Source organism: Crocodylus siamensis, chromosome 2 (genome assembly GCF_052110815.1).
Source record: "Crocodylus siamensis isolate JL-2025a chromosome 2, ASM5211081v1, whole genome shotgun sequence".
Lineage (NCBI taxonomy): Eukaryota > Metazoa > Chordata > Crocodylia > Crocodylidae > Crocodylus > Crocodylus siamensis.
The window spans coordinates 173318100-173343063 of record NC_143396.1 but is presented as its reverse complement, the minus strand read 5'-3'; the positions used below and the strand labels follow the sequence as shown (position 1 = coordinate 173343063).

Sequence of the window (24964 nt, the reverse complement as noted above, 5' to 3'; positions counted from 1 at the left end):
GGCTTTGTTTTTTTCCAAAGAAAGGAAAGTGACATCAAGCCATGCTGGCATTTCCTTGTAAGCAGTTATTTGCTCTTTAGTGCTAAGCAGACTGATCTTACATAGAGCACCTATGGTCACTTCTGGGCACAGTAAGGTCAGGCAGGTAATGAGCAGAGCACAGAAATCAAATGCCCTTGCAGTTATGAATGCAGTCATAATGTGATGCTATTCTGAGAAGATGCTGGAGAGGGCAAGCGAGCCGTTTCTCAAGCAGCCTTGAGAACTGTTGTGTACATTGACACAAAGTACCTGGAAGGCCACGAAACATGGCAATCATTATGGGCAAAAGGTCTTGGCTGAATCAGAATGAAGGGAAGATCAGATCAGTTTTAGCGAGCAGGTTTAAAGTGTACTTCCACTGTTTGGACAGTAAAAAATTAAGACTTATAGTAGTGGTGCTCGATCTTTTGGTCCCATGGGCCAGATGGTGGCCAGGGGCCAGTCCACAGGCTGATTGGAGCCCCACATGCCAGAATTGGGCCCTGGAGCCTGGCACTACCCTTTCCCTGCCCCACGTGCTGGGATTGGGCCCCAGGGGTTGCCATCACGCCCTGCTACCCTTGCATTCTGGAACTGAGCCCTAGCACTGCCCCCTCTCATTGGGGACTAAGCCCCAGGGGCACAACACTACCCCTATGTGACAGGATCGTGTCTCAGAGACTTGGCACAGACCCCTTTCCCACAGTCCCCCACATTGGGATTGGGCCTTGAGGTTGCCCCCACCTGGTCCTGAAAGCTGGGATCTGGCACTGGATCCCAGGGTGCGGGGTCTGGGGCTCCCCATGAGTCTGGAAATTTAGCAGCAAGGGAGTTATGCCAGTGCTTGCCTGCCACCAAATTTCTGAATTTGTTGGGAGCCTTGCAGGCTGGATGACATGGTGCTGCAAGCTGGAGTTAGCCTACAAGCCCAGGGTGGAGCACCTCTGGCCTAGAGTGTAGAAAATATTTTAGGGACAAACCACATTAATTAGCAATAACCAAATGTGCAAAATGTTGTGGGAACAGAGCTACAAAACAGTAAGCCAGGAAAGGAGGGCTGGAGCCATTGCCTCTGTTTCAATTAGGAGTTTACTTGCATGGTTATTTATTGGTATATTGTCCATCCATTAGGGAGTGAATCAGCCTGCTAACTGTCTCCAATGGACAGCACAACATCTCCTTTTCCTCCATTGCTCCCGACAGCCATAAGTAACAGTTCATGCCACTCAAAGGCATGTGGGTCCTCCCTCTGCCATTCCCCTCTCAGATGTCTCCCTTTCCTCAGTCTCTTCTGTAAGGTCACTTTTTTTGCTCTCTCCAATTTGAAAGATGGGAGGATGAGGGCCTAAATCAGGTGCCAGTCTGAGAAAGAGGCAAAACACCCATTATCTAAAAGGTCATTGCAAAGAGAAATGCACTCTTCTGTCACTGCATTTTCTGTAACGTGCAATATATGCTAATGATGTTTCCCTTCAAGGGATAGCTGTAGGACTCCTATGTGCTACCATGGTACAAAGGTGTAACGGTAAGGGCTATCCAGCCACTGTGTCTAGTTACATTCCTGTTCTAAGGAGCATCTGTCTTACACATTGCACTGTTCTGATGTGAAGTCTACCTTTTTTCCCTCTCAAAAGAGCAGAAAAAAATCACACTCTAGATATATACTGGATTGGCTTATAATTGGGTCCCACAACAGTATCAACATTTGCACATGCAGTATTTAGTCAGGGACAATCCCATCTTGAGCAGGGAGCTGGACTACATGGCCTTGCGAGATCCCATCCAGTCCTACTTTTCTATGCTTCTATTTGATTCTTTTTTGGCTCTGCAAGTGGAGATCTTTACCTGTATGGTACTTTGTCTCTTCTACTGGATCTGGCAGTTTGAACACAGGCCATGGAGGTGAAGACAATGACGTTTTGACAACAAGTCTGTCAACAAGAGTGTAAGAATCAGCAAACAAAAGGACATATCATCACCAGGAATCCTGATTTTTCTGTTTAAAAATCCCAAATCCTCCAATTAAAAAAATCCAAATTTCTCTGATAAAACCTCCCAAAAGCTGCACTTTTTCTGTGACTAAAATGAAATGTCACTAAATCTATATATCGATGCATCAGTTGAACACAATGTTTTGATATATTTATGATTTTAATATAATTTGGAAGCATACCAGTGCCCTCAATCATTATTGTAACAGGAGTAGCTCCCTAGGGGTTACCATGATCTCCCCTAACGCATGTTCAGTTGGTCTATGATGCACCCTCAGTCTCACCCGCCACTTCTTTGATGTCAATTATGTAATTAGGGAGGCTGCCTCTTCAGTTCTCCTGGACACGGTTCTCCTCCTGTACATTAGCCCGGCTCTGCTAATGGGGGTTCCTGGGCACCCCAGCCTTATGGGCTATGTGTGGCTCCAACCACCCCTTTACCACACCCCAAGCCTTGCAGATGTACTGGATGTTGCTCAGTCAGTCTCACCCTCTGCGCCCTCTCTGGCACTCGGGCTCTCCGCGGCCCTTGTCTCGCAACCGTGTCCTCTGGCGCTCGTCAACCGCCGCCCCTTTTTGCCTTTTTGCTCTGGGGCACTTATCACACTGCCCTCTGCTCTGGGGTTACCACAGCTTTGGGGCTCAGGTGTGCCTGGCCCCAACTCTCCTCCTTGGGGTCTCGACCCCCTGCTGGGCTCAGGCAGCCTCAGCCTTACCTGGCCTCCAATTCTCTGCTCCCCTTTGCCTCGGGGCTGGGGTCAGTACACCCCCGGATGTGGCGCCCTCTCTGGTGCTGGGGTCTCCACGCTACTGTAGAGCCCCTATGAGGCCTCCTCCAACCCCACATAGCCTCACCCGGTCCTCTGGTGTAAACCACAAACACAAAGCATAAAAGCCCCTGGGCTATAACTTAAATTTTAGCCGCTTAGCAGTAACATCCTTCGAGCCACCCAACGGGTACTCCATCTCTTCCCTAACATCAGCCTGCTTGTGCAGTCCGGCTTCTCCTTTTTACTCACATAGGTAGCGTTCTCTCTCCCTTGGCAGCCAGCAGTCCCCGCACACTGGCCTCAGACTTGTGGTTTATATATATATATAGGCACCAGGCTGTGGTCCTTCTGGTCAGCTGACCAGGCAGGTGTAAGTCCTTACCCTCTCATTAACTGGTTGGCCCGACAACCTGCACCTGGGTCCTTATCTCTGCTCTCAAAGTAGCAGGCACCTTAGTGCCCTACTACAATTATAACAAAATTAAATCTAAATACCTATATATTTTGGCATTTGATTTTGGTTGGGTTTTTTTCATGGAAAAAAATCAATGCTCCCCCTGCCCCCTTTACTCACCAGGACACAGGTCCAGCTGCAGCTGTCCACCCCCACTACTTTGAGAGCTGAGCAGTCCTGATATGCTAGTGCCTTGCCCATGCCCATCCCATTGCCCCTCACTCCCGACTCACAGCCCCTCAGCACTGTTAGTGCCCCTCACTCCCAACCCACAGCCCTCTGGCCCTGCTGGTGCCCCTCACTCCCAACCCACAGCCCCCTTGCGCTGCTAGTGCCCTGCATTTCCAACCTACAGCCCCCAAACCCTGCCGATGCCCCTCACTCCCAACACACCGGCCCCTGCCCCTGCCCCCGCCCCCCGCTCCAGCACGGACTCATAGGACTCCAGCAGGGGAAGGGGGCCCTTCAGGGCCAGGGGGCAGCTGCATGGCTGCGCTTGCAGGGGCGGGGTAGCTGCACTCTCAGGGGCAGGGGTGGCTGCGTGTGGTCTTAAGTGCCAAGTGGAGACAATGACCATGGCCAGGCTGCCTAGCATGGTGTGAGATCCCCAGCCTCCTTCTTCTTCCAGCCTGCGCTAAGGCCTTGCTTTGCCACTGCCTGCAAGAGTGGGAGCCACCACAGCCAGGACTGAGACTGCTTGGAGCCCCTTGCCCTCCTCCAGCTGCCCATAGCATCAGCCAAGCCAGAGCCGTGTTTCTGGTCCTCCCCACTGCGCCTCAGCTGATGCCATGGGGCAGCATGTGGTGCCCCAATCGCTGCATGCGCTTCCAGCCACGCAGCTCCCCACTGCCCCCAAAGGACCCTCTCCCCCCGCTTCCTTCCCCCACTGGAGGGGCAGGTGCTTCCAGGTGGGGCCTGCTGGGAACAATGCTGAGCTGGGCTTGCAGTAGAATTGAGCGCTGCCTCAGACCCCTGCCCCGCTGCAGTCCTAGCACCTGGACTGCTTCCCCCAGTGCTTGCAGGCACCTGCAGGCACAAAGACTCCCCCACACACCCTTGCTCCACACGCAGCCCCTTCAGACAGTCCAAGCCCTGGCTCTTCAATTTACCTATATTCAGTTGCTGGGGCTGCTCCCACCACCCTTCCTGGCTGCATGTGCACACACACGGCATCCCCTGACTCCAATTGCCCTCCACCAGCTCCCCTTAGCACCAAGCAGCTCCTTGCAGGGTAGAAGACTGCCAACCTGCAAGGGGCTGCAGTAACTGGCAGCCTTATTTCAGTCAGAGATGGTGTTTCTCTGCAGGCAGAAAGGGGACTTGCTGCTGCAAAGGAGCTATGAGTCTTAACACACACGGTAGTGTAGAATCATAGAAAATTAGGGTAGGAAGGGACCTCAGGAGGTCATCTACTCAAACCTCCTGCTCCAAGCAGAGCCATCCTCACCTACAGCATATCCCAGCCAGGGCCTTCTCTTGCCAGATCTTAAAAACTTCCCAGTAGAGATGCACCAGTATATTGGATCATATCAGATTGGCACCAACAAAAGGGAAATTGATGTTATGGGCAACTGGCTTTTTTTGGATGGTGTACCTGATAATGTCACTGATAAATGTCACCGTGGGGGCCTTGATCTGCCCATGCCATGGCCCTCCCTTCCCCCATCCCCTCCTCTCTACAGATTTACTGGCTGGACGCTGGTCTCCAATCTCTTGGGCTGAATATTGGCTATCACAGAGGTATACATGGCCATCAGTATCAGCCAAAAACATCTTTATTCGTGCACCCCTATTTCCAAGGATGGAGACTCCAAAACTCCTCTGGGTATCCTGTTCCAATTCTTTACTACTTTCCTCATGAGAAAAGTTTTCCTAATGTCTAACCTAAACTTCCCTTGCTGCAACCTGAGACCCTTACTCCTTGTCCTGTCATGTCACCACTGAGAACAGTCTAGCTCCATCCTCTTTTGAATCTTGCTATTAAATCTGCACCTCAGTCTTCTTTTCTCCAGACTAAATAAGCCCAGTTCCCTCAGCCTCTCCTCAGAAGTCATGCTCCCCAGTCCTCCAAAGCATTTTCACTGCCTTCCGCTGGAATCTCTCCAATTTGTCCACATCCTTTCTGTAGTGGGGGGCCCAAGACTGGAAATGATACTCCAGATGTGGTCTCACCAGTGCTAAAGAGAGGAGAAGAATCATTTCCCTCTATCTACTGGCAACACTCCTACCAATGCAGCACAGTATGCCATTAGCCTTCTTGGCAACTAGGGCACTCTGTTGGCTCATATTCAGCTTACTGTCCACTGTAACCCACAGTTCCTTTTCTGCAGAGCTGCTGCACAGCCAGTTGGTCCCCAGCCTGTACTGGTGCATGGGACTGTTCCGTCTTAAGTGCAGGACTTTGCATTTGTCCTTGTTGAACCTCATGAGATTTCTTTTGGTCCAATACTCCAATTTGTCTAGGTCTATCTGAATCCCAGCCCTACCCTCCAATGTATCTACTACTCCCCCCCAGCTTGGTGTCATCCACAAACTTGCTAAGGGTGCACCCCATCCCATCTTCCAGGTTGCTGATGAAGATATTGAACATAACCAGCCCCAGGACAACCCCTGGGGCACTTCACTTGATATCAGCTGCCAACTAGACATAGGGTGTCTACACGGCACCGTATGGTGACGTTGCTATGGTACCACACTTTAGTACTTCTTTTTGGAAGTATTAAAGCATGGTGGAGTATGGGTGGTTACTGCGCCATGAGTGCAGTGTACAGGTAGATTTTGCCCCTATATGCTATATCGCTGTAGCAATGCGCTATACCTGAGGAGTCTGCTGTTATGGTGACGTAGCTGGTGATTACATGTGGACACACATGGATGCTACATCGCCATAGCGTGCCATATGGTGACACAGCACGTTGCTATGTCACTGTAGGGCGACGTGTAGACACGCTCATAGAGCCTCTGAGCCTGATGATCCAGCCAGTTTTCTATCCATGTTACTGTCCATTCATCCAACCTGTACTTCCTTAGCTTGCCTGTGAAAATGTTATGGGAGCCCGTATCAAAAGTCTTGCTAAAGTCAAGGTATATCATGTCCGTTGCTCTCCCTGTATCCACAGAGCCAGTCATCTCGTCATAGAAAGTAACCAGGTTGGTCAGGCATGACTTGCCTTCAGTGAATCCATCCATCTTCTCCTCCAAATGTTTAGAAATGGATTCTTCGAGGACCTGCTCCATGATTTTTCCAGGACTGAGACAAGGCTGACTGGTCTGTAGTTCCCTGGATCCTCCTTCTTTCCTTTCTTAAAGATGGGAACTATATTTGCTTTTTCCAGTGATTTGGGACCTCTTCCAATTGCCACGAGTTTTCAAAGATAATGGCCAGTGGCTCTGCAAACACATCAGTCAAATCCCTCAGCACCCTTGGGTGCATCACGTCTGGCCCCATGGACTTATACCTGTCCAGCTTTTTAAAATAGTCCCTAACCTGTTCTTTCACCACTGTTGGCTGCTCACCTCCTCCCCAAACTATGCTGCTTGGTGCAGTAGTCTGGGACCTGACCTTGCCTATGAAGACAGAGGTGAAAAGGGCATTGAGCACTTCAGCCTTTTCTGCATCCTCTATCACTAGGTTGTCTCCCTGATTCAGCAAAGAACCCACACTTTCCCTGATCTTCCTCTCGTTACTGACATACTTATAGAAACCCTTCTTCTCCCTTGCTAGCTGCAACCCCAATGGCACTCTGGCCTTCCTGACTTCTTCCCTGCATGCTCAAGCAATACGCTTAATACCCCTCCCTAGTTGTTTGCCCATATTTCCACTTCTTATAAGCTTCTTTTTTGTGATTTAGTTTACTAAAAAGTTCTCTGCTAAGCCAAGCTGGTCTTCTGCCATACTTTCTCATCTTCCTGCACATCAGCATGGTTTGTTCCTGTGCCCTCAGTGAGGTTTCTTTAAAAAACAACCAGCTCTTCTGTACTCCCTTCCCCCACAGATGGACCTCAAATGTTTCCAACTTTTATCTCCTTTACAGTATTTCCCAGAGTTCAGACACCTTCTGACTTGGTCAAGGGCCCCTCATGCTCAGGGACCTCTGGTCTGTTCAGTCCTGTCTTCTCTCTATGTGGCTGAGTAAGGCCGTGAGGAGGAAAAGCAGAGGTCTACCGGCAGTGGGGTTCAAACACACGTGGAGACATAAGTCCAATGCCTTCACCTCTCAACCATCCTGCTCAGGCCACAGATTTCGAAGGACTTTGGGTCAGGACCTAAGTAAGAAGATGCTGTGACTACTTCTTGTCATTCCAATGCTCTCAATGACCATTGGGGCATGTCCATTTAGATGAGGCAAGAATAATGGCCTCTTCCCATAACAGGCAGAATAAAACTAACTACAAGTAAGAGGACTCCTGATGTGGCAAAATTCTTCCTCCCTGTGCCCTTTGCTCAATCCCAACCCGGTGATTGTGCAGCTCCCCCACAATGACAATAGTAAGAGGCCAAGCAATGAAATACAGCATAGCGCTGCAGTGACTGGCGAAGCTGCTGGTGCTTTCAAAAGTGCTGAAGCTGCAGCCCGTCTCAAGAGACTGCTTAACCACATGCTGAAACCGCTTTGTCTTGCTCCACAGCTAGGCTTGCAAATAAGGGAAAAGCATTTCACCAAAATAGAAGCAGCTGCTGCCCCACTGCTCCAGGCTATTGAGGTACATGGTCAAGTGTAGAGAATCCCAGACAACTTTGACAGAAAGGGGATGAATGGTTTGTTTGTGTCTGCCCAGTGTCCTCCCACCCCAACACACAAAATAGCTTGGGCTGTTAATGTTACAGTGCAACAAACCTACATTTGCAAAAATGCCAGTGTAGAATAAGCAGTTTGAGGATGCGCTGGAGATTCACTCGGTAACTTAAAATCATGGGGCCTTTGTTGAACTAAGCTTTAACTTGCCACTGTTGCTGACACCACTGCAGCTTCACTGGCACCAGATACAGTAGGGAGCAGTAGCAGAAAGTGCCAGTGGCCACCAGTACTTTGTACCAGTGTGGTGTGCAGATTATGTGAGGCCTGCCTCATTTCATTCAACTGGAATTTGCCATTGATTTCCATGGAAGAGGAAACAAGCCTCTGTTGAGAGGCTAGTGGCTACTTCAAGCTTGGTCTACGTCAGTGGTAGCTACCCCTTTTTTGCAGGTGTGTCACAAGTCATGCCCTTCCTCCCAGAGGCATACCTGATAAAGTTTGTGCCCTATGGCACCAGAACAGAGGCAAGGGGCTCCAGCCTTCAACCACAGGAGCAGGGTAAGGACACCAGTGAAAGCAGAGGTGTTGCTGCCAAAAGCCAAGATTAACCTTTCCTTGGACCTGTGGCAGACACCAAATTAGGGCTTTGACACCTGGCTCACCATATGAAACTGCAGCCCATGCTATTTGTGGCACACTGCTGCAGGTTAGCCACCCCATGTCTAGACTCACACTCTGCCCAGTGTGGCACTGGTTTTAGCAATGTTGCGGAGGAATTGAGACAAGCACCCAAAGTGCCTTAGAGGGACATATGATCTAATTAGCTTCCTTAAATCAGCCTCAAGGGACTGAATATTAATGAGTCATGCATGTTACTTCTTCCTTTCCAGCCTAACTATTTTTAAAGCTCTTTTCAGCTAAATTGATAGTTTAGTGAAGACCTTGAGAACCACAGCTGGCTTCTCTATAGGAGCTCATGAAGCTGCTTTTCCTTTCAAGCTTCCAGCTGCACTCCTTGAATGAAGATACTAATGGCTGCTAACATCTCACTTGGGAACTATTTTAATTCAGCGCTTGAACTGAGAGATCTGATTTAATGCAAAAGCCTCTGTGAGTTTGCTTCTTACTTCCACACAAGCTTGGCGTTTGCCAAAGGTGGGGTGGGTTGTGTTTCTTAAACAACTGAATATAACAGAACCACCTCAAAGATTTGGCAGTTTTGTGCTTTAGGACAGACTCAGTTTATGAAGTGATAAGCAGCAAATTTTGTTAAATGCCGCAACTTAAATCCTCAACATGTTTCCTGGGCTTTAATGTAATTATGGTGCAAAATTCACTGAATCGTGGAAGCAGGACTGTAGGAGGTACAGTCCCACCCTTTGCTCAAGGCAGGAACACTTCATCTATGTCTAAACCATCCCAGGCAAAAGTTTGCCTAAGCTGTACATAAGAACCTGCAGTGACAGTAATTCCACAACCTCTCTAAACAACCTGTCCCAGTGCTTAACTATGCTCCTAGCTAGAAAGTTCTTCCTAACATCCAACATAACTATTCCTTGTTGCAAATGAAGCCCATTCCTTCTTGTCCTCTCCACTGTGGACACAGAGAACAGTTGATCAACAATGTATTTTGTATGTGAAGATAGTTATCAACTCTTTATTCAATCAACTCCCCATTCTTCAGACTAAATAATCCCAGTTCTTCTAAGTTTTCCTTGTCTGTTACATTTCCTACATTGCTAATCATTTTGATTGCTCTCCTCAGGACTCTTTCCAGTTTGTCCATGTTTTTACCAAAATGCAGTGCCCAAGCAAAATATTCTCAGTGAGGCCTCACTAGTGACTGCTGAACAGACTGGATGAGTCACTTCTTATGATTTGCATGCAGCAGTCCTAGTAATATATCCCAATATGCTAGTGGCTTTTTTTGTTTTTTTACAACACTGCATTTTTAAATCATTCAGCTTGCCATCCAATACGACTCCCAGGTCCTTTGCCACAGAACTGCAGCCTAGCCAGTTGTTCCTCAAATTTTTTTTTGTGCATGATTAATCTGTTCTAATTGTAGGCTTTTACATTTGTCCTTAGCTAATTTAATCCAATTCATTTCAGACCATTTCTCCAATTTATAAGGTCAATTTGAATTCAAGTTGTACCCTTCAAAGTGTCTACTATCCTTTCAAGCTTGGGGTCATTGGCAAATTTACTAAGTATTCATTCAAAACCATCCTCCAAGTCATTACTGAAAAGGCTGAGCAGAACAGACCCCTCCAGAACCCAGACTGATATCTCATCCCAGGTACAAAATGAGCTACTGAGTGATGACTACTTTTTGAGCATAATAATTCAACAAGTTATGTACTAGTTTTACAGTAGTTTTATTTAGGCTATTTCCTTAGTGTATTTATGAGACTAATGGGAGACAGTGTCAAAAGCCTTATTAAAGCTGAGGTATATCACATCCACTATTCTTTTCCCATCCACAAAGCCTGTCACCTTGTCACAGAAGGAAACCATGTTGGTTAAGCATGGCTTGCTATTGACAAAAGGAAGCTTCTTTCTGAATACCCCTGATTGTTCCTTGGAGAAGCGCTTCTATATGCTGAGTCTTCATGCTCCTTCCTGAAGAATCTCCTTGAGGATCTGACTGATGGGAAGAACAGAGTACTACAGAGATGACAGTGGGTATTATAGAATGGCTTCCACTAAGGGCATTCAGCACTGTGATACACAATTCACAGGAGCCACTGTCAGGGCTGAAACTGTCTAGCACTGAGTTGCCAATTTCTGTGTTGAACAGACCTTTACCAAGGTCCCATTTTATTTTCTGCACTTTGATGCTGGAACCTTACCTACTAGAAATGCCAAAAACACTAATCCACTGACAGCTGCAATTAAGTGAAGATCCTGGGGAGGAGATGAAAGGCAATAGGTCTTGTACTACTGCCATAAAAGTGAAGAACAGAGCTACCAGGCACATTTCAGCCAGCACCCATCAATGTTTTCTTGACAGCTGCATGAGTGGATATTCTCTGCTACACTCAAGATTGTCACTGTGTGGGAGCCTTTGCTCCAATGTTGAGGACTCCCTTAAGAGCAGAAGGACAATGTTCAACTAACAGGCAGCAAACTACACTGGCTGGTTTGTTTGGCTAATGGATAGATGGCAAAGAAAACACAAGGATCACACTATTAAAAACACCTTTTTAACCATACACATTAGAGCTGGGCAAGTTCTGCTCAAATACGTCTAATTTTCAGAGAATTTTCGTTAGAAGATAAAAAGTAGGGCAGAAAACTCCTATGCCCTGTTAGTTACGACTCCAAGTGGAAACAATTCTCTCAAACTTTGTTGGTGTTAGAAACCTTTTATGAATTTTAGTATCAGGTGGGGCAGAATGAAGTAGCACCAGTTAATACCTTTGCATGCTGAGCTTTTATAAAGTCTCTACAATGGAACAAAAGGGGAAAAACCCCTATTATTTTTTAGGAGTGATACTTTGCACATAAGCAAAGTTTTTCACAAAGGTCTTCACAGTAACTCACTAAACATTCTGCCTCCTTTCACAGATAGAGAAACGGGGGCACAGAAAGATCAAGTATTAACCTAAGATCACAGTGCTATGGTTAATGACAGAACAATGAAGATCTCCTAACTCTACTCCTTAGAGCAGCTAAATTTTCTGCAGCATGTGGCAGCAAGCTCACCTTCTCCCACAAATAACTTAACCTTGAGATTCTGATCAACTCAGTGTTTAAAGTTACTCCAATAGTAGCACAATGCCTACATCTGGAGAGATATGTGTTAAAAGGCTCCTCCATTCTTAAAACAGTGATTTCCTTTAAAGAATTAAGCTATGATACAGAAAAGACTGTCTTTGGTTCAGTATTGTTTTCTCTTTGGAACAGTGAGTATGTTATAGATGGGACAGACAGAAGAGCAGTGGTTTCTGCTATATGACTACAGTAAACACCATTTCTGCTATAAGCAGGGAGCAAAGAATTCCCTGAGGGCTCTGATCAGCACTTTCTAGAGTCAAGAAAAAGATGAAAGTCACAAAAAGTATTTTAAATTCTAAGAGACAGGTTCACACTGAGTAAACAGGGCAAAATTAATAGTGTGGCAATTGTGTTGAATCAATCAACTTGGCAACTTCTATGTGCCCTTTCAAAACCAAATGTTACCAAAAATGTTCTCCAGTGCCCTGCCCTTTTGGGGCTGGCTCCATGATTTAATGGCCATACCACAAGATGCAATACAGGGACAGGGATCACACCCTCATCCTGAAGCTCTCAGGATACTGAGGAGCAAGTGCTTCATCTCTGCTCTTTGCAAATACAGAATTCTGTCTGGAAACAGAATTACTAGGTGCTATAATCCAGAAACCAGAACAGATTAATTTTCTATTTCTTTAGTGACCCCTTATGGCTAAAACAAGGAGAGGCATTTACTGGAGCTACATTCAGTCTGTTCATGGAGTTACTTCTTTACTGGCTCACAGAAAGGAAAAAGGAACAAATAAGGAAAAATCAAGGGAGGGTTAATACCTCTGAGGGAAAAGTGAAGTAAAGCAAAATTTTGACCTCACCCTTGCTGTTGTGAACTACTCTGGGAACTGTGGCTTCGAACTGCAGACCATAACATAGATCCTGAAAGAGAGAGACCAAAGAGAATTAAGTAATGACATTGGGATGGACAATCTGTGTTTATTTAATAAGGAAGTATGAGTCCTCTCAGTTGGCACCAGTAGGAAAAGTCTTAGTGTCCAACACAACAGAATTTCTCCCATTCTTTTACTTCCCATAAAAAATATTTAGAGGGGGCCACCAACATACATAATGAATCAGAAACTTGTCTATGATGTACAAAAACCCAGCAGAACAGAAGAGAAAATGGGCCCGACATCTACCATGTATGGAAGATACTCCCAGTAAGTGAGACATTCAGTTCCAAGATCTCAAATACTAGGTTAGCCATTCATATGGTTGTAAATCATCTCTCTTCTGTAAACCACAGAGGGATGGTTCCAGTGGTTTAGACGCACAGCATTGCATGCTCATAATAATACAGTATTATTCTAACGGCTATTGTTAAGCGTATCCTCCTCTACCTAGGTATGTCTCAACCTTTTAAGGCAATGACAAGTTATTACTGAACATCTGTACATAAAACAAGGTTCTCCTAGCTTTTTATATCCTCTGGTTCGCCCAGAAATAAGAAGAGAGTAGCACACAACCTCAATAACCTCCAGACAGTCCCTTCAATAGTGTAGTGAAACATATGGAAACCCAGGGTGTGTACAATGGCATGGTGAGCTCGATGGAACTTTTCTAGAGCAAGGGACCACTGGTTTTAATCCTTTTTCTGCCTGCACAAATTATCTTCCCCTTATCACAGACAAACAGCATCCTGGGCTTTTTCCATGGAAGAGATTAAACACAACGGAAAAGGTGAAGGTGGTGATTTTAATGGCTTATTCAGGATGGGTATGGCTATGGGTAGTTAATGCTGGACAATGAGCAACTGCAACAGCAAAGACAGCAGACTGGAGGGATTACAATCAATGTGAGTGAACATCTGGAGAGGCTGATGAAATTCCCCTTACGGAAGGGTCACTTTCTAATGGGTTTTCTTAGGGCTGTGTGAAACAGCACTGTTTCATTCCAACTTCTGTTTCGCCGGGGCAGTGTTTCATTTAATTTCAAAAGCACTGTTTCGTTTTGTTTCATCAAAACTGTTAGCTGTTTTGACATTTGGCCCATAGGCTATAATGGGGAAGCATGGAACCTCCTATAACTTTGTCATTTCTTGCCTGGTTCACCTGAAACTTGCAGGGATAGTAGCCCTTTCTGAGGCCAAGATGCCTACCATGTTTCAAGGAGACAGGTGCAGGGGTTTCTAGGAAATGGCACCTCAAACTGTTCAGAGCAAAACTCGTGTCACTTTTAAGTGTGAAGGCACAGAGAAAGCTCAGTTGAAACAATACTTTTTACGCTTTTTTTTTCATCCCTCCCCCAGAGCACTGGGATTGGAAGGGACCTCAGGGAAGGATCACAGCCACTGGCCAGCTACACAGTCAGTATCAGAGCAGTCCTTCCCCCTCTTCCCCCTCCCTCTCCTTAAATTCTCTTTAGCTGCAAGCAAGCCCAGCTTCGAAACGTGAAACATTTTGAAACTTTCAAAACATTTTAACTGCCCTTGTTTCATTTCAAGGCTATTTTGAAGCATTTCATTTTGATTCAATTTTGCTGTTTCAAGCTCAAAACAAGTCGAAACAGCATGGAAATGAAACAGCTGGCGAAATTTTGCACAGCCTTAGTTTTCATTGCTTTTATACTTTTCATTGCTTTTTTCTTTTTAGTGACAGTGCTTGAATGTTTATTACAAACGAAATGGGACCAGCACATTACTGTAGGGGGAACAGGACTAACCAGGGCAAATCAGGCTAGCAAAGATGAAAAGCACCAATGCAACTTCATTAGCAGAAAATGAAGCCTTCTCCAAAACCCTCTTCTTAACAAAGAGTATTTGCACTAGAGATGCACCGATACGTGGGTCCGATATCGGATCTGCACCTATACAAAGAAAAGTGACTATTGGAAATTGCTTTTTTTGCCTGGTGCGGCTGATAATTTGGCCAATAAATGCTCCATGCATGTGTGCAGATGCAGCACAGCATGCAGGAGTGAGGAGCATAGCCTGGCAGCTTGGACAGCTGTGTCCAGCTGGTAAGTCTGTTGTGGTGGAAGGAGAAGGGGGAGGGAAGGGGCATTGTGGGGGCAGATAGAGGTCCCCACAGTGAGGCAGGGAGTGGGGCTGGGGCAGGCACTGCCCAGCTGGGGTAGGGCAGGGTGTGGGACAGAGCTGCAGCTCATCTGGGGGGCACAGGGAGTGGGGGGGTGCTCCTGCCACAGTGTGCACCCTGGGAGGGCATGGGGAGGTGTGCACCCCCGGAACGGTATGGGGTGGGGTGGGATGCACTGCAGGCTGGGGCTGCACCGGGATCTTCCCAGCAGGGGCTGGTCTAGGCTGTGTTTGGGGTGGGGTGGGTGGCAGCATGGGGGGTGGGGGGGTTGGGAGGGCTACAGCAAATTTTGGGGTGGCTGCAGCCCCCCACCATATTTCTTCTCCCGGCACCTGCCCTGAGTGCAGCCCGGCGCAGCCTCAGCTCCAGCACGCCCTTGCCCTGCGCAGACCTAAGGGCACACCCCTCCCCCCATCCCCGTGCCCTCCCAGGGTATGTAGAGCAGCTGCCCCCTCCTCCTCACACCTCCAGGACAAGCTGTGGCTCTGTCTCATGCCTTGCCCTGCTCTTGCCCCGGCCAGGCAGCCCTTGACCCAGCCCCACTCCCTCCATCACTGCAGGGTGTTCAATCTGCCTCCCCACGCCATGCCCCTTTCCTTCCCCCGCCCCTTCTACCACAACAGACTTACCAGCCAGACACTGCTCTTCAAGCTGCCGGGCCGCGTATCGGAAATTGGATCGGTGTCAGCTAATATGTCTCCTTAAAAACTTGCTAACGCTTTCAGCTCCCAAAATCTCTATCAGTGCACTAGTTTGCACAGCTCCTTTAAACAGCTGATTTGCAGGAACTGCAGAGCTTCCTCTGCCTCTCTTTTTTGGAGTGCAATTAAGGGTCTGGAAAGTGCTGTTAAAATTGAATATATTTTAATGCATCTAGTTTGTGCACTCTGCTTTTTATTGCTGTTATAACCAACTGGCAGCACATATTAAATCTTAATCTGCATTAAAGCCTGTAGGACAGCCAGCTTATTCAGATGGGGAGCACGCTGGCACCAAGTTGCCCTTGCAGAGTTTTAATTATCATACCACAAATGCTCCAATGTGGAACTCTCACACACTCATTTGAAGGGGTTCCTGCAAAACTTCTGCCCCAGGGTCTTGCTATGGGGGCTCCATATTTATATCAGACTTGTGGGTTTCAAAAAAAATGTCAAGCTCCACATCTTCTTGGCTCTTCTTTTCTCTCCTCCTGGCTTCCTGGCAGCTCTGAGACATTACCCTTTTCCTTGCCAGCCTCAACTTCTATGTCTTTTCCTCTAGAACAGGGATGTGAAATGTATGGCTTATGGGCTATATTTGATTTGTGGGTCACTGGACCAACCACATGCACTGGTCCCTGCCCCCATGTGCTGTACAACCCAGCACTGGGCATGCCACACACAACACAGGGGGTTGGCATGGGGCACTGCATACAGCCCGTGCCCTGACCCCCTTGTGCTGCATGCAGAACCAGTTCCAGCTTGCAGACTGCTGGCAGTGTGCGCCTCATGCTGGCCCTGTGCGCCACATGCACAGTGAGCCTTGGGGCTGGTCCATACTGCATATGCTGCAGGACTGGCTTTGTGCATGGCACAGTAAAGGGGACCAGCACAAGGTATGCACTGCTTGTGGGCTTGACCCTGTGCTGCAGGCAGCAAAGGGGGTCAGTTCAGGGCACCGCACACAGCCCAGAGCCAAGTGTTTTGTCTGGTATCCAATCCAGCCCCATTGCACCACATGCAGCACACAATGGCTCTAGGGCTTGCTGTGAATGTGGCCCCAGGGGCTGGTGTGGGGAGTATGCTGCTTGAGGTGCATGGGTTAGACCTAGTGCTGCATGCGGCACAGGAGGGCTGGGGTACAGGCTGCATATAGCACCTCAGATCAAGCCCCTGTGCTGCCTGTAATGCTGGGTGCAGCCCAAATGCTGTGGACAGCATGTACTCCATGCTAGGCCTGAGGGCTGATGCACATGTACGTGATGCATGGGCTGGACTTGGTGCTGTGGGTACTACACAGGGGCTCAGTTCAGTCCAGTCACAGGCTTAGCAATGTTTATCTGACCTGTGGGGCTGGATAAGCCTGTCACCTCCACTCTAGAAAATACACTCCAGGGCCTCTCTTCTACCTTCCCAAAACAGCAGCAGCAACAGCAGCAGCAGCTGTCTGAAACAGACACGTTCTTACTAACACGCAATCACCTAGAACATTGTTAGTTTCATTCTGGCTAGCCAGGACAGAGTAAATTTAACGTCAAGGTATGGGAGTTGCAACTGCAGACTCAGGAATATGATGGTATCATTTGACATTTGGAAGGTCCGGGCTAAAAAGGGAGGACTGATTTCCCAGGGAAAAAAGCCTTTTATTTTCAGCAGCGACAATTGCTTGGTTTGAGGATGATCTCTACCATGGCTCATTGGTGGATCTTAAGGTGGCTTGAGTCCAATCCTTGAGCAACAGGCCTGTTCACAGAAGTTGCAGGTCTCTCCACAGGCTGCAGCCTGGGATACCTCTCCTCTTCCTTCCTCTGCTCTCTTCTGTTTCAAGGGCAAGACAACTTTACTTCAAAACAGGCTGATGCTTGCTTGAGGTTGAGGTACCATTAAGGCAGTTATGAGCCAACTTCTCCCAGCTCTTGAGGTCATCACCCTCTTCCTTGGAATCTGCCTTCAATGCATCCTTGTAGCATTTCTTTTGCCCACCTTGAGATCTGAAGACACAATTAAGCTGCGAGTACAGAGCTGGTTTTGGCAGCCAGGAGTTGGGCACTCGCATGCAGTGTCCAGCCAAGCAATGCTGGTGCTTAAGGATCGCCGACTCAACACTCGTAGCGCCAACTTCATCCTCCCATTCGACAGGGAAGATTCCTGGGTGACACCTCTCTAGGCTCTTCAGATGCGCCCTTTCACTCCAAGACTGTACAGAGGTCCAAACCCAACCTCCCTCCGAGGGCATGTGAAGTGCTGAGCAAACACACCCCAAAATGGGCTCATTCCAGGTACTTGCCACTCAAACGGAGCGGCCTGTCTTGCTGCCAACAAAGGTCCCCCACCCTTTCCATTTACAAGCCGAGACCCACCCCCTGCCCCGAGCGGGGGATCCGGCCGGGCCTCACCTGTCGCGCGCAGCCGCACCGGGCCCAGCAGTCGCCAACAGGCCACCACCGCCATAGCCGCTGCAACCGGAACTAGCAGAACCGGAAGTCGCGCTGTAACGGGGGGAAGGGAGCAGCAACGGACTGGGCCCGGCGGGAAACGAGGCCCCGCGGGCCCGGGGGCCGAGGAGGAGGCGGGAGCTTGCGATGCCGGTGCGGGGCTTCGCTGTGCGGCAGCTGCAGCTCCTGCAGGAGGAGCGGGAGGCCGAGATCGGCGAGGCCAGGTACGGGCGGGGCAGCGCAGCGGATCCTCGTCTCCGCAGCCACCAGCGCGGGCGAGGGGGAGGCATGGGCGCGGCTGATAGGCTGACGGCGTCACGGGGCGCCTTTTTGACGCAGTTAGCCTGGGGGTTCCCCCTACCCCCTGCCCCATTCGGGGTGTCTTTATGACGTAGTCAGCCCGAGGGTTGCCCGCCTTGGGGCGCCTTTGTGACGAAGTCAGTTCTGGGGTTCCCTCTCCCCCGTCCCGGGGGCGCCTATGTGACGCAGCTAGCTCAGGCCCCCTCCACCCTGAGGGCACCTCCCCCCTCTGGAAATAGCCCAGTACAAAGCACAAAGGATCCCGCCTACACAATGTGCCAAAGGGATTTCATAGATTAGGGCTGGAAGGGACCTCAGAAGATCATGGAGTCCAGCCCCTTGCCCAAAGGGCAGGAAGTCAGCTGGGGTCATAGGATCCCAGCAAGATAAGCATCCAATTTGCTCTTGAGGGTGTTCAATGTAGGTGCTTGAACCACCTCCGCTGGCAGACTGTTCCAGACCTTGGGGGCTTGGACAGTAAAGAAATTCTTCCTTATGTCCAGCCTGAAACGATCTTGCAGGAGTTTGTGACCGTTGGACCTCGTCATCCCTTGGGGCGCTCTGGTGAACAAATGTTCCCCCAGATCCTGGTGGTCACCCCTGATAAACTTATAGGTGGCCATCAGATCACCCCGAGCCTGCGCTTTTCCAGGCTAAAGAGCCCCATGGCTCTCAGCCTGTTGTTTTAAGGTCTGTTTTCTTGACCTCTGATCATGCGTGTGACTCTTCTCTGGACTCTCTCAAACTTCTCCACATCCTTCTTGAATTGAGGAGCCCAAAACTGGATGCAGTACTCCAGCTGCGGCCTCACCAAGGCCGAGTACAAGGGGAGAATGACGTTCTGGGATTTGCTTGAGAAGCATCTATAGATACAAGCCAGCGTTTTGGTCGCTTTAGTAGCCACAGCATCGCATTGCAGGCTCATGTTCATCTTGTGGTCAATGATGACCCCCCAAGTCTCTCTCTTCCCTAGTGCTAGCCAGCGTAGCGCTGCCAAGCCTATAAGGATGCTGCAGGTTTTTCCTCCCAAGGTGGAGAACCTTGCATTTTTCAGTGTTAAACACCATCAGGTTCTCATCCGCCCATTTGCTGAGCCTGTCCAGGTCAGCCTGGATCACCCACCTGTCTTCAGGTGTGGATGCTTTGCCCCAAAGTTTGGTGTCATTGACGAACTTGGCCAGTCCACTCCTGACTCCAATGTCCACATCATTAATGAAGATGTTGAACAGGATGGGTCCAAGGGCAGAGCCTTGAGGGACCCCACTGGTCACAGGGCACCATGACAATTGACTTCTATCAGTTGCTACCCTCTGGGTCCGACCACGGAGCCAATTTCCCAGCCAGCGGATTGTGGTGGACCCAAGGTCACAGTTGGCCAGTTTTGCCAAGAGGTGATCGTGGGATACCAGATCAAAGGCTTTATATGACATCAATCTCTTCTCCCTTGTTCAGGTGATAGGTCACCTGGTCATAAAGGAAATGAAATTGGTCAAGCAAGACCTACCCGCAACAAACCCGTGCTGGCTATCCCTTAAGATGTTGGCGTCTCTTAGGATGGGGGGCTGAGCAGAGCTGTAAGCCTCCGTTAATAAGAAGAGTCCCCTGGGGATGCATCAGATAAATTTAGGGTCAAGTAAGAAAGGAAACAGGGTTGGGAGTGAGGTCTCCTAACATGGGAGAGAGAGGTCAGGGGTTCGAAATGAGGGTTGGCAGGAGACTGAGCAGAGCACGATGGCCAGTGTCCATGGCCCCCTGAAGGAGATGAAGGAGCCTGTGGATACCGCCCAGTGAAACTGCCTGGAGATGTGAGCAGAGGAGTGAGAGGAAGGCAGTCCCATGCTCGCAGGGTCCCCCCCACTCCTGGCCAGAGCTTGCTTCCTGCTGTGGTAGGTGGCTGGGTTGGCCAGGGCCAGGAGGTCAACCAGGAGGTCCCAGGGCTTGGTAGGGCCATGGATAGGGAGTGTATAAAAGAGAAGGTGCAGGCAGAAGTGCTCAGGAGGAGGTTCTGGTGAAGGCAGAAGAGAGCCTTACAGCCTGGACATACAAATGATCAGGGGCCTGGGAGGCAAGACCTATAAGGGAAGGCCGGAAGACTTTGGAGTTATTTAGTCAGAGGAAGAGCAGGCCAAGGCGAGTTTGATTACGGTCTTCAAATACCTGCAGGGTGAGGATGGAGATGGCCTGTTCTTTTTGACCATAGGGACAGGACTAGGAGCAACAGCCTCAAGCTTCAGCAGAGTTTGGAGATAAGGAGGAACTTTCTGACTTGGGTGGTCAAGAACTGGAACAGGCTGCCTAGAGAAATGGTGGAATCTCCATTGCTGGGAGTTTTCAAGAGCAGGTTAGAAAGACACTTGGCTGGGATGGTTTAATCAAGGAAGATCCTGCCTTGAGCAGGGGGCTGGATTAAATGACCTTGTGAGGTTCCTTCCAGCCCTGCTTTCCTATCATTATTGTTAAGTTGTTCAGCTATGGTGGAATTGCTCCGTAGAGATAATATGAGTTCAAGACTCTAGTGTGGTGCAGCGGCTGGGACTGACCTTCAGCTGATTGTTGGTCCCAGCCCCTCACCGCACTGGCATCTCAACTGTAGTCAGCATTACTGTGCAACTGCTCAGAATCTGATGGTTTGACTTTTAATACGGTACGGTAATGCTGACTATGATCTTAGGTAAAGCATGTGCAAACTGTCCCTTGTGACAAGGGCCTGACACGGCCAGCTGCCTCCCTCTGCTCACTGACTACAACAAACAGAAAAGGGGAGAGAAAGGGCAGTGCTGAGAGAGGCAAAGGTTTTGGAGTGAATGACGCAGGAGTAAATCCACAGGGCCAGGGATGTTAATTCAGATAATGGGATAAGAATCCATAGTCCGTTTTTAGGCTACTTGATTAAAGGCATTTATACACATACCATTTTTTTCCCATGACGCACCGGAGATCCACTGCTTCAGAGCAGACTTGATTCAGAGTGAGCTGAGGCGAACTGCCCTGTACCACGTGCAGGTGTATGAGCAGCAAAATGTGCGTTACCACACAGAAAATGGCAGCGGTATGTTTTTGAACTAATGCATCTCCAAGTTGTTTTAGTTCAAAAGTGCGCTGCTGCCATGTTCTCAGCACTAACGGGCATTTTGCCACTAATACAACTGCAAGCATTGCAGCGCTGCAGTGCTTGCATGTGTAAAAATACTACAGGTGACTTTTTGTTACACAATCTCACATTCCACTCAGTTTTTTTGTTTTTAAAAGCTATCCTGAGTGTATGCATCTATGATTCAGTTAGCCTCTAAGGTGTGTGTCTACCCTGAGTTCTGTGATTATCTAGGAGTATTTCCATGTCAGCTTTCATGGTTTCAGAGAATGGCCAGGGAGGTTGAAGTGTGCTATTGGAGGCTTGTGCGTATTTCTGGACTTGATGTAAGCTTGGTGTCTGTTAATCCTGGCTACAAACAGATGTCAATTTATCACAGTATGAGCTGTGCTGGGATGTGGCCTGGCACAGATGATCCAACTGATTGTCAGGTATGAATGTTGCTTGGGACAGTTGTGCAGGATTGGGCCACTGTCACACCTGGGACTTCAGGGGCCCAATCCTGCAGGACAACAACCCTAGGTCCCTGGCCCTGGTCCTGACTTGGGGTGCATGTCTGCAAGCATGGAACAGAAAACCCCATGTGATTCTCTTGTTCTGCAGCATGAAGTGTGTGCCGCAGAAATGCCTCTTCAGAGCAGCAGGAGACTGTGGGCAGCCCTGGGCTGCAGGGATCACAGCATATCTGAATATACATGCACTCTGATAAAGCTGCACAAACTATTAAAAGGAACCATCACACTCACATTTTTGGGCATTTGGGGCATGTAAGAGGCAAGAACGACTGTTTGCTTGTGTTTTGTGCTGCCATTAAACATTTTCTGATGTGACAAGGGCAGCATATGTTTCTAGTCTCTGTCATGTAGGGATCACTCTATCACCGTACCCCTCTGCTGCCTACACTGGGTGAGATTTATTGCTCTCTGCATGTCTTTTTATAGTACCTCTACCTTGGCGTCTGCCATTATGGGAGTTAATTATACCATTGGAAACACTCTCCTTCTTCCTCCCGCTCCCTTTTTATGCACTACAGTGCATGCTGTATAGACACACAAATGAAGGTCAGTCTCTACCCCCCAAAAAGATGACAGTCTGGGGGCTCATCTATACCTGAGCAGCTCAGGCAATGTTCCACAAGGAGAATTTCCCTCTATAATGTGCAAGCATAGGAGGTACCTTCAGTCTGTAGGCAGTTACTTTTATATCAAGGTACCTTGTGCTAGTTTAGCTTGTTTCCATCCCTCACAGGCATACACAGGCATACATTTTATTAAAATAGTTTAACCCTGGGTGTACCAGAGTGTGTACCCTGGTTTCCAGTAGAAGGGAATGGTCAGCAGGGTGTACATGCTGGAGCTGGAAACTGCAGGTTGCTTGGACCTTCCCCTTCTCCAGTGTCTCTATAGAGGAAGACCAGGACACAATATTTTAACTATATACATGGTTTATTCAGATGCAGAATAAAAGGGGAGGGGATAGAATAAACTGGATGGGTGATAAAGATAAATATTTACATATAATACAGCAAGTCAACAAATAACAGAACAGGTAAGTATAGCAGTCCCCAAGATACACAAGAGAAACTTCACCCATGAAGCCTCATGTCCCAGCAATTGATAGGTAAGCACCCCCAAAATATAAAGCACAGTAAACAGTTAATAAACTCTCCAGAACAGAAAACACAACAAGCAATTAATAAACACTCCAAAATATAAGGCATGGTAACCCCAAATACCCACTTCTCTAGAGGAGTCTGTCTCTCTAGCCTAACCCCTTCCACTGTGTCCCTCCCTAGTGGGAAACCCCTTTGCCCAAGATCTCATGCTTCCTGGTGAGTAGGGGTCCAGCAAGGGTTCCCGGTGTTTTGTCCCCAGCTAGACAAGCTGCTCCTGCAGTAGGTGCACTGCCTCAGTCCCTGCGTGGGGTGCATGGCTTGTTCGCACGCCCAGACAGCTCAGCCTTCTCAGCATGTTACAGGCCTGGGCCACCTTGTGCATGTCGAGGGCCGGGGCTCCAGTTCAAGCCTGCACTGCCCACGGGCCCTCACGTCTGACAGTGGGGAATGGGGCCCAAACCACCCCCTGCCCCCTTCAAGGGCCCTCGACCCAACAATGACTCACCGTGCAGTGGCGTGTGCTCCAGTGCTGACCTTGTGCTGGGGTTGGAGACCTGAGCCACCTCAAGCAGCTCCTAAGGTCCCTCTTTCTCTCAGACACTCTGTGCAGCAACACCGGCACTATCCAGCCTTGCTGGAGTTGGAGACCCAAGCTGTCTTGAGTGGTTCCCAGGGTCCCAGTCCCTTGGACCCTCTGTACAACAATGCCTGTACCGGCTCGCCATGCTTTTGCAGCGAGGGGTTGGGGATGTGGCCGCCTGCCGCTCCCATCCAACGGTGGAGTCTTCAGGCTCTTCTGGGCAACTGGAAGTGCCCCCTGGGTACCTCTTCCCCAGCTCTTCCTCAACCCCGACTTCTTCTTTCTTCTCCGTTCCACGTTGTCTCCCCTGCATGCTGTACACGCAACTCCTTATATACCCTTTTGGGGCTCTGCCCCAAGGTTGAAAACTGGCTAATTGGGAGGGGGAAAAGGGGGGAGTAGTAGAGCACAGTCTTCAGTTAGGTTTGCTCCTTGCCTCACCCCGATGTAGGGGCGGGGTGGACTACCAAGGCTCCTCCCCCGGTGGTCTCTGATTGGTGAGTTTGACCCACCGATCGCTTTGGCAATACTCCAAGCCCGAGGAACTGGGCGAAGATGGGCATGCCCACCACTAAAAGCACCTTTCTTTTGACAGCCTAGGGGTATTGACATGTCTTAACTATGCTATCATTAAAGAGGTGCATGTTCATGTATAGACAAGTCCATGCTACCCCACTGTGCATGTCTTGTACCTTAAGGAGGTGTCTTTTCAGGCTCTTTGCCTTCAGGAGCGATGTACCTTACACAAGTCTTTCTTCTCAGGGCTATACTTAAAGTCCTTGGTCTGGACAATCCCAAATGCAGATTACTGCAGTGGGTTTTCTAAAAATAGCTTCCTATTAGTCCTATAGCCTCAACTCCCAAACAGGCTGATTCCAAGGGCTGGTTTACAAACAGTGTTTAAACAGGAGTTTTGCTGTATTTCTTTTCTGGTGTCTTTATCACCATCATCTTCCCTTCTCCCAGCCCCCTTTTTCAGTATTTGAAATTTAGAAGAGCTGCTCCCTTGCCAATGACTGGGGTGTCTGTTTTTGTTTTCCAGGACGTGGCGAGAAAACATCTCCTTGAAAGAACTTCAGCGCAGGGGGGTCTGCTTGCTGAAACTGCAAGTGGCCAGTCAAAGAACTGGGTTGTATGGACGACTGCTTGTAACTTTTCAGCCGAGAAAGTATGAGTCAGATGTGGAGTTGCCCTATAACAGCTTTGGGCCTGGTATGTAACATTTGTGTTGATAAAAAGGGAATTGAGGGGAAAGTTAATAATGTATTTTATAATATCCTTTATTATGTTTTTAAAAAACTAAGCAATGGAGGGAAATACAGTGAAAAAACGCTGGTAGCCATATTCTGTTCCACCTGTTAGGCATCTAAGTGGACTTAGGCACCTAAGTGTGATCTTATTCCATCCTGCCCAGCTCTTTGGAAAACAGTTTATGTAAAAAATAGATAGTTCCTTTCTCCTTCT

The 24964-nt window shown here is 48.6% G+C and overlaps 2 protein-coding genes across 2 annotated transcripts in view; one reads left to right on the top strand and one right to left on the bottom strand.

The window, feature by feature from the left end:
- The window catches only part of MRPL21 (mitochondrial ribosomal protein L21), a 31882-nt gene extending 13865 nt beyond the window's left edge, over positions 1 to 18017 (bottom strand). Inside the window, exons 1-3 of the mRNA XM_090032339.1 lie at positions 17876 to 18017; positions 12565 to 12625; positions 1867 to 1952 (exon numbers count right to left, since the gene is read on the bottom strand). Coding sequence (XP_089888465.1) covers positions 1867 to 1952; positions 12565 to 12625; positions 17876 to 17930 — 202 coding nt within the window. The 5' untranslated portion in view covers positions 17931 to 18017. The remainder of the gene's footprint in view (positions 1 to 1866; positions 1953 to 12564; positions 12626 to 17875) is intronic.
- The window catches only part of IGHMBP2 (immunoglobulin mu DNA binding protein 2), a 129345-nt gene continuing 122395 nt past the window's right edge, over positions 18015 to 24964 (top strand). The window contains exons 1-2 of the mRNA XM_090032338.1: positions 18015 to 18138; positions 24543 to 24712. Coding sequence (XP_089888464.1) covers positions 18062 to 18138; positions 24543 to 24712 — 247 coding nt within the window. The 5' untranslated portion in view covers positions 18015 to 18061. The remainder of the gene's footprint in view (positions 18139 to 24542; positions 24713 to 24964) is intronic.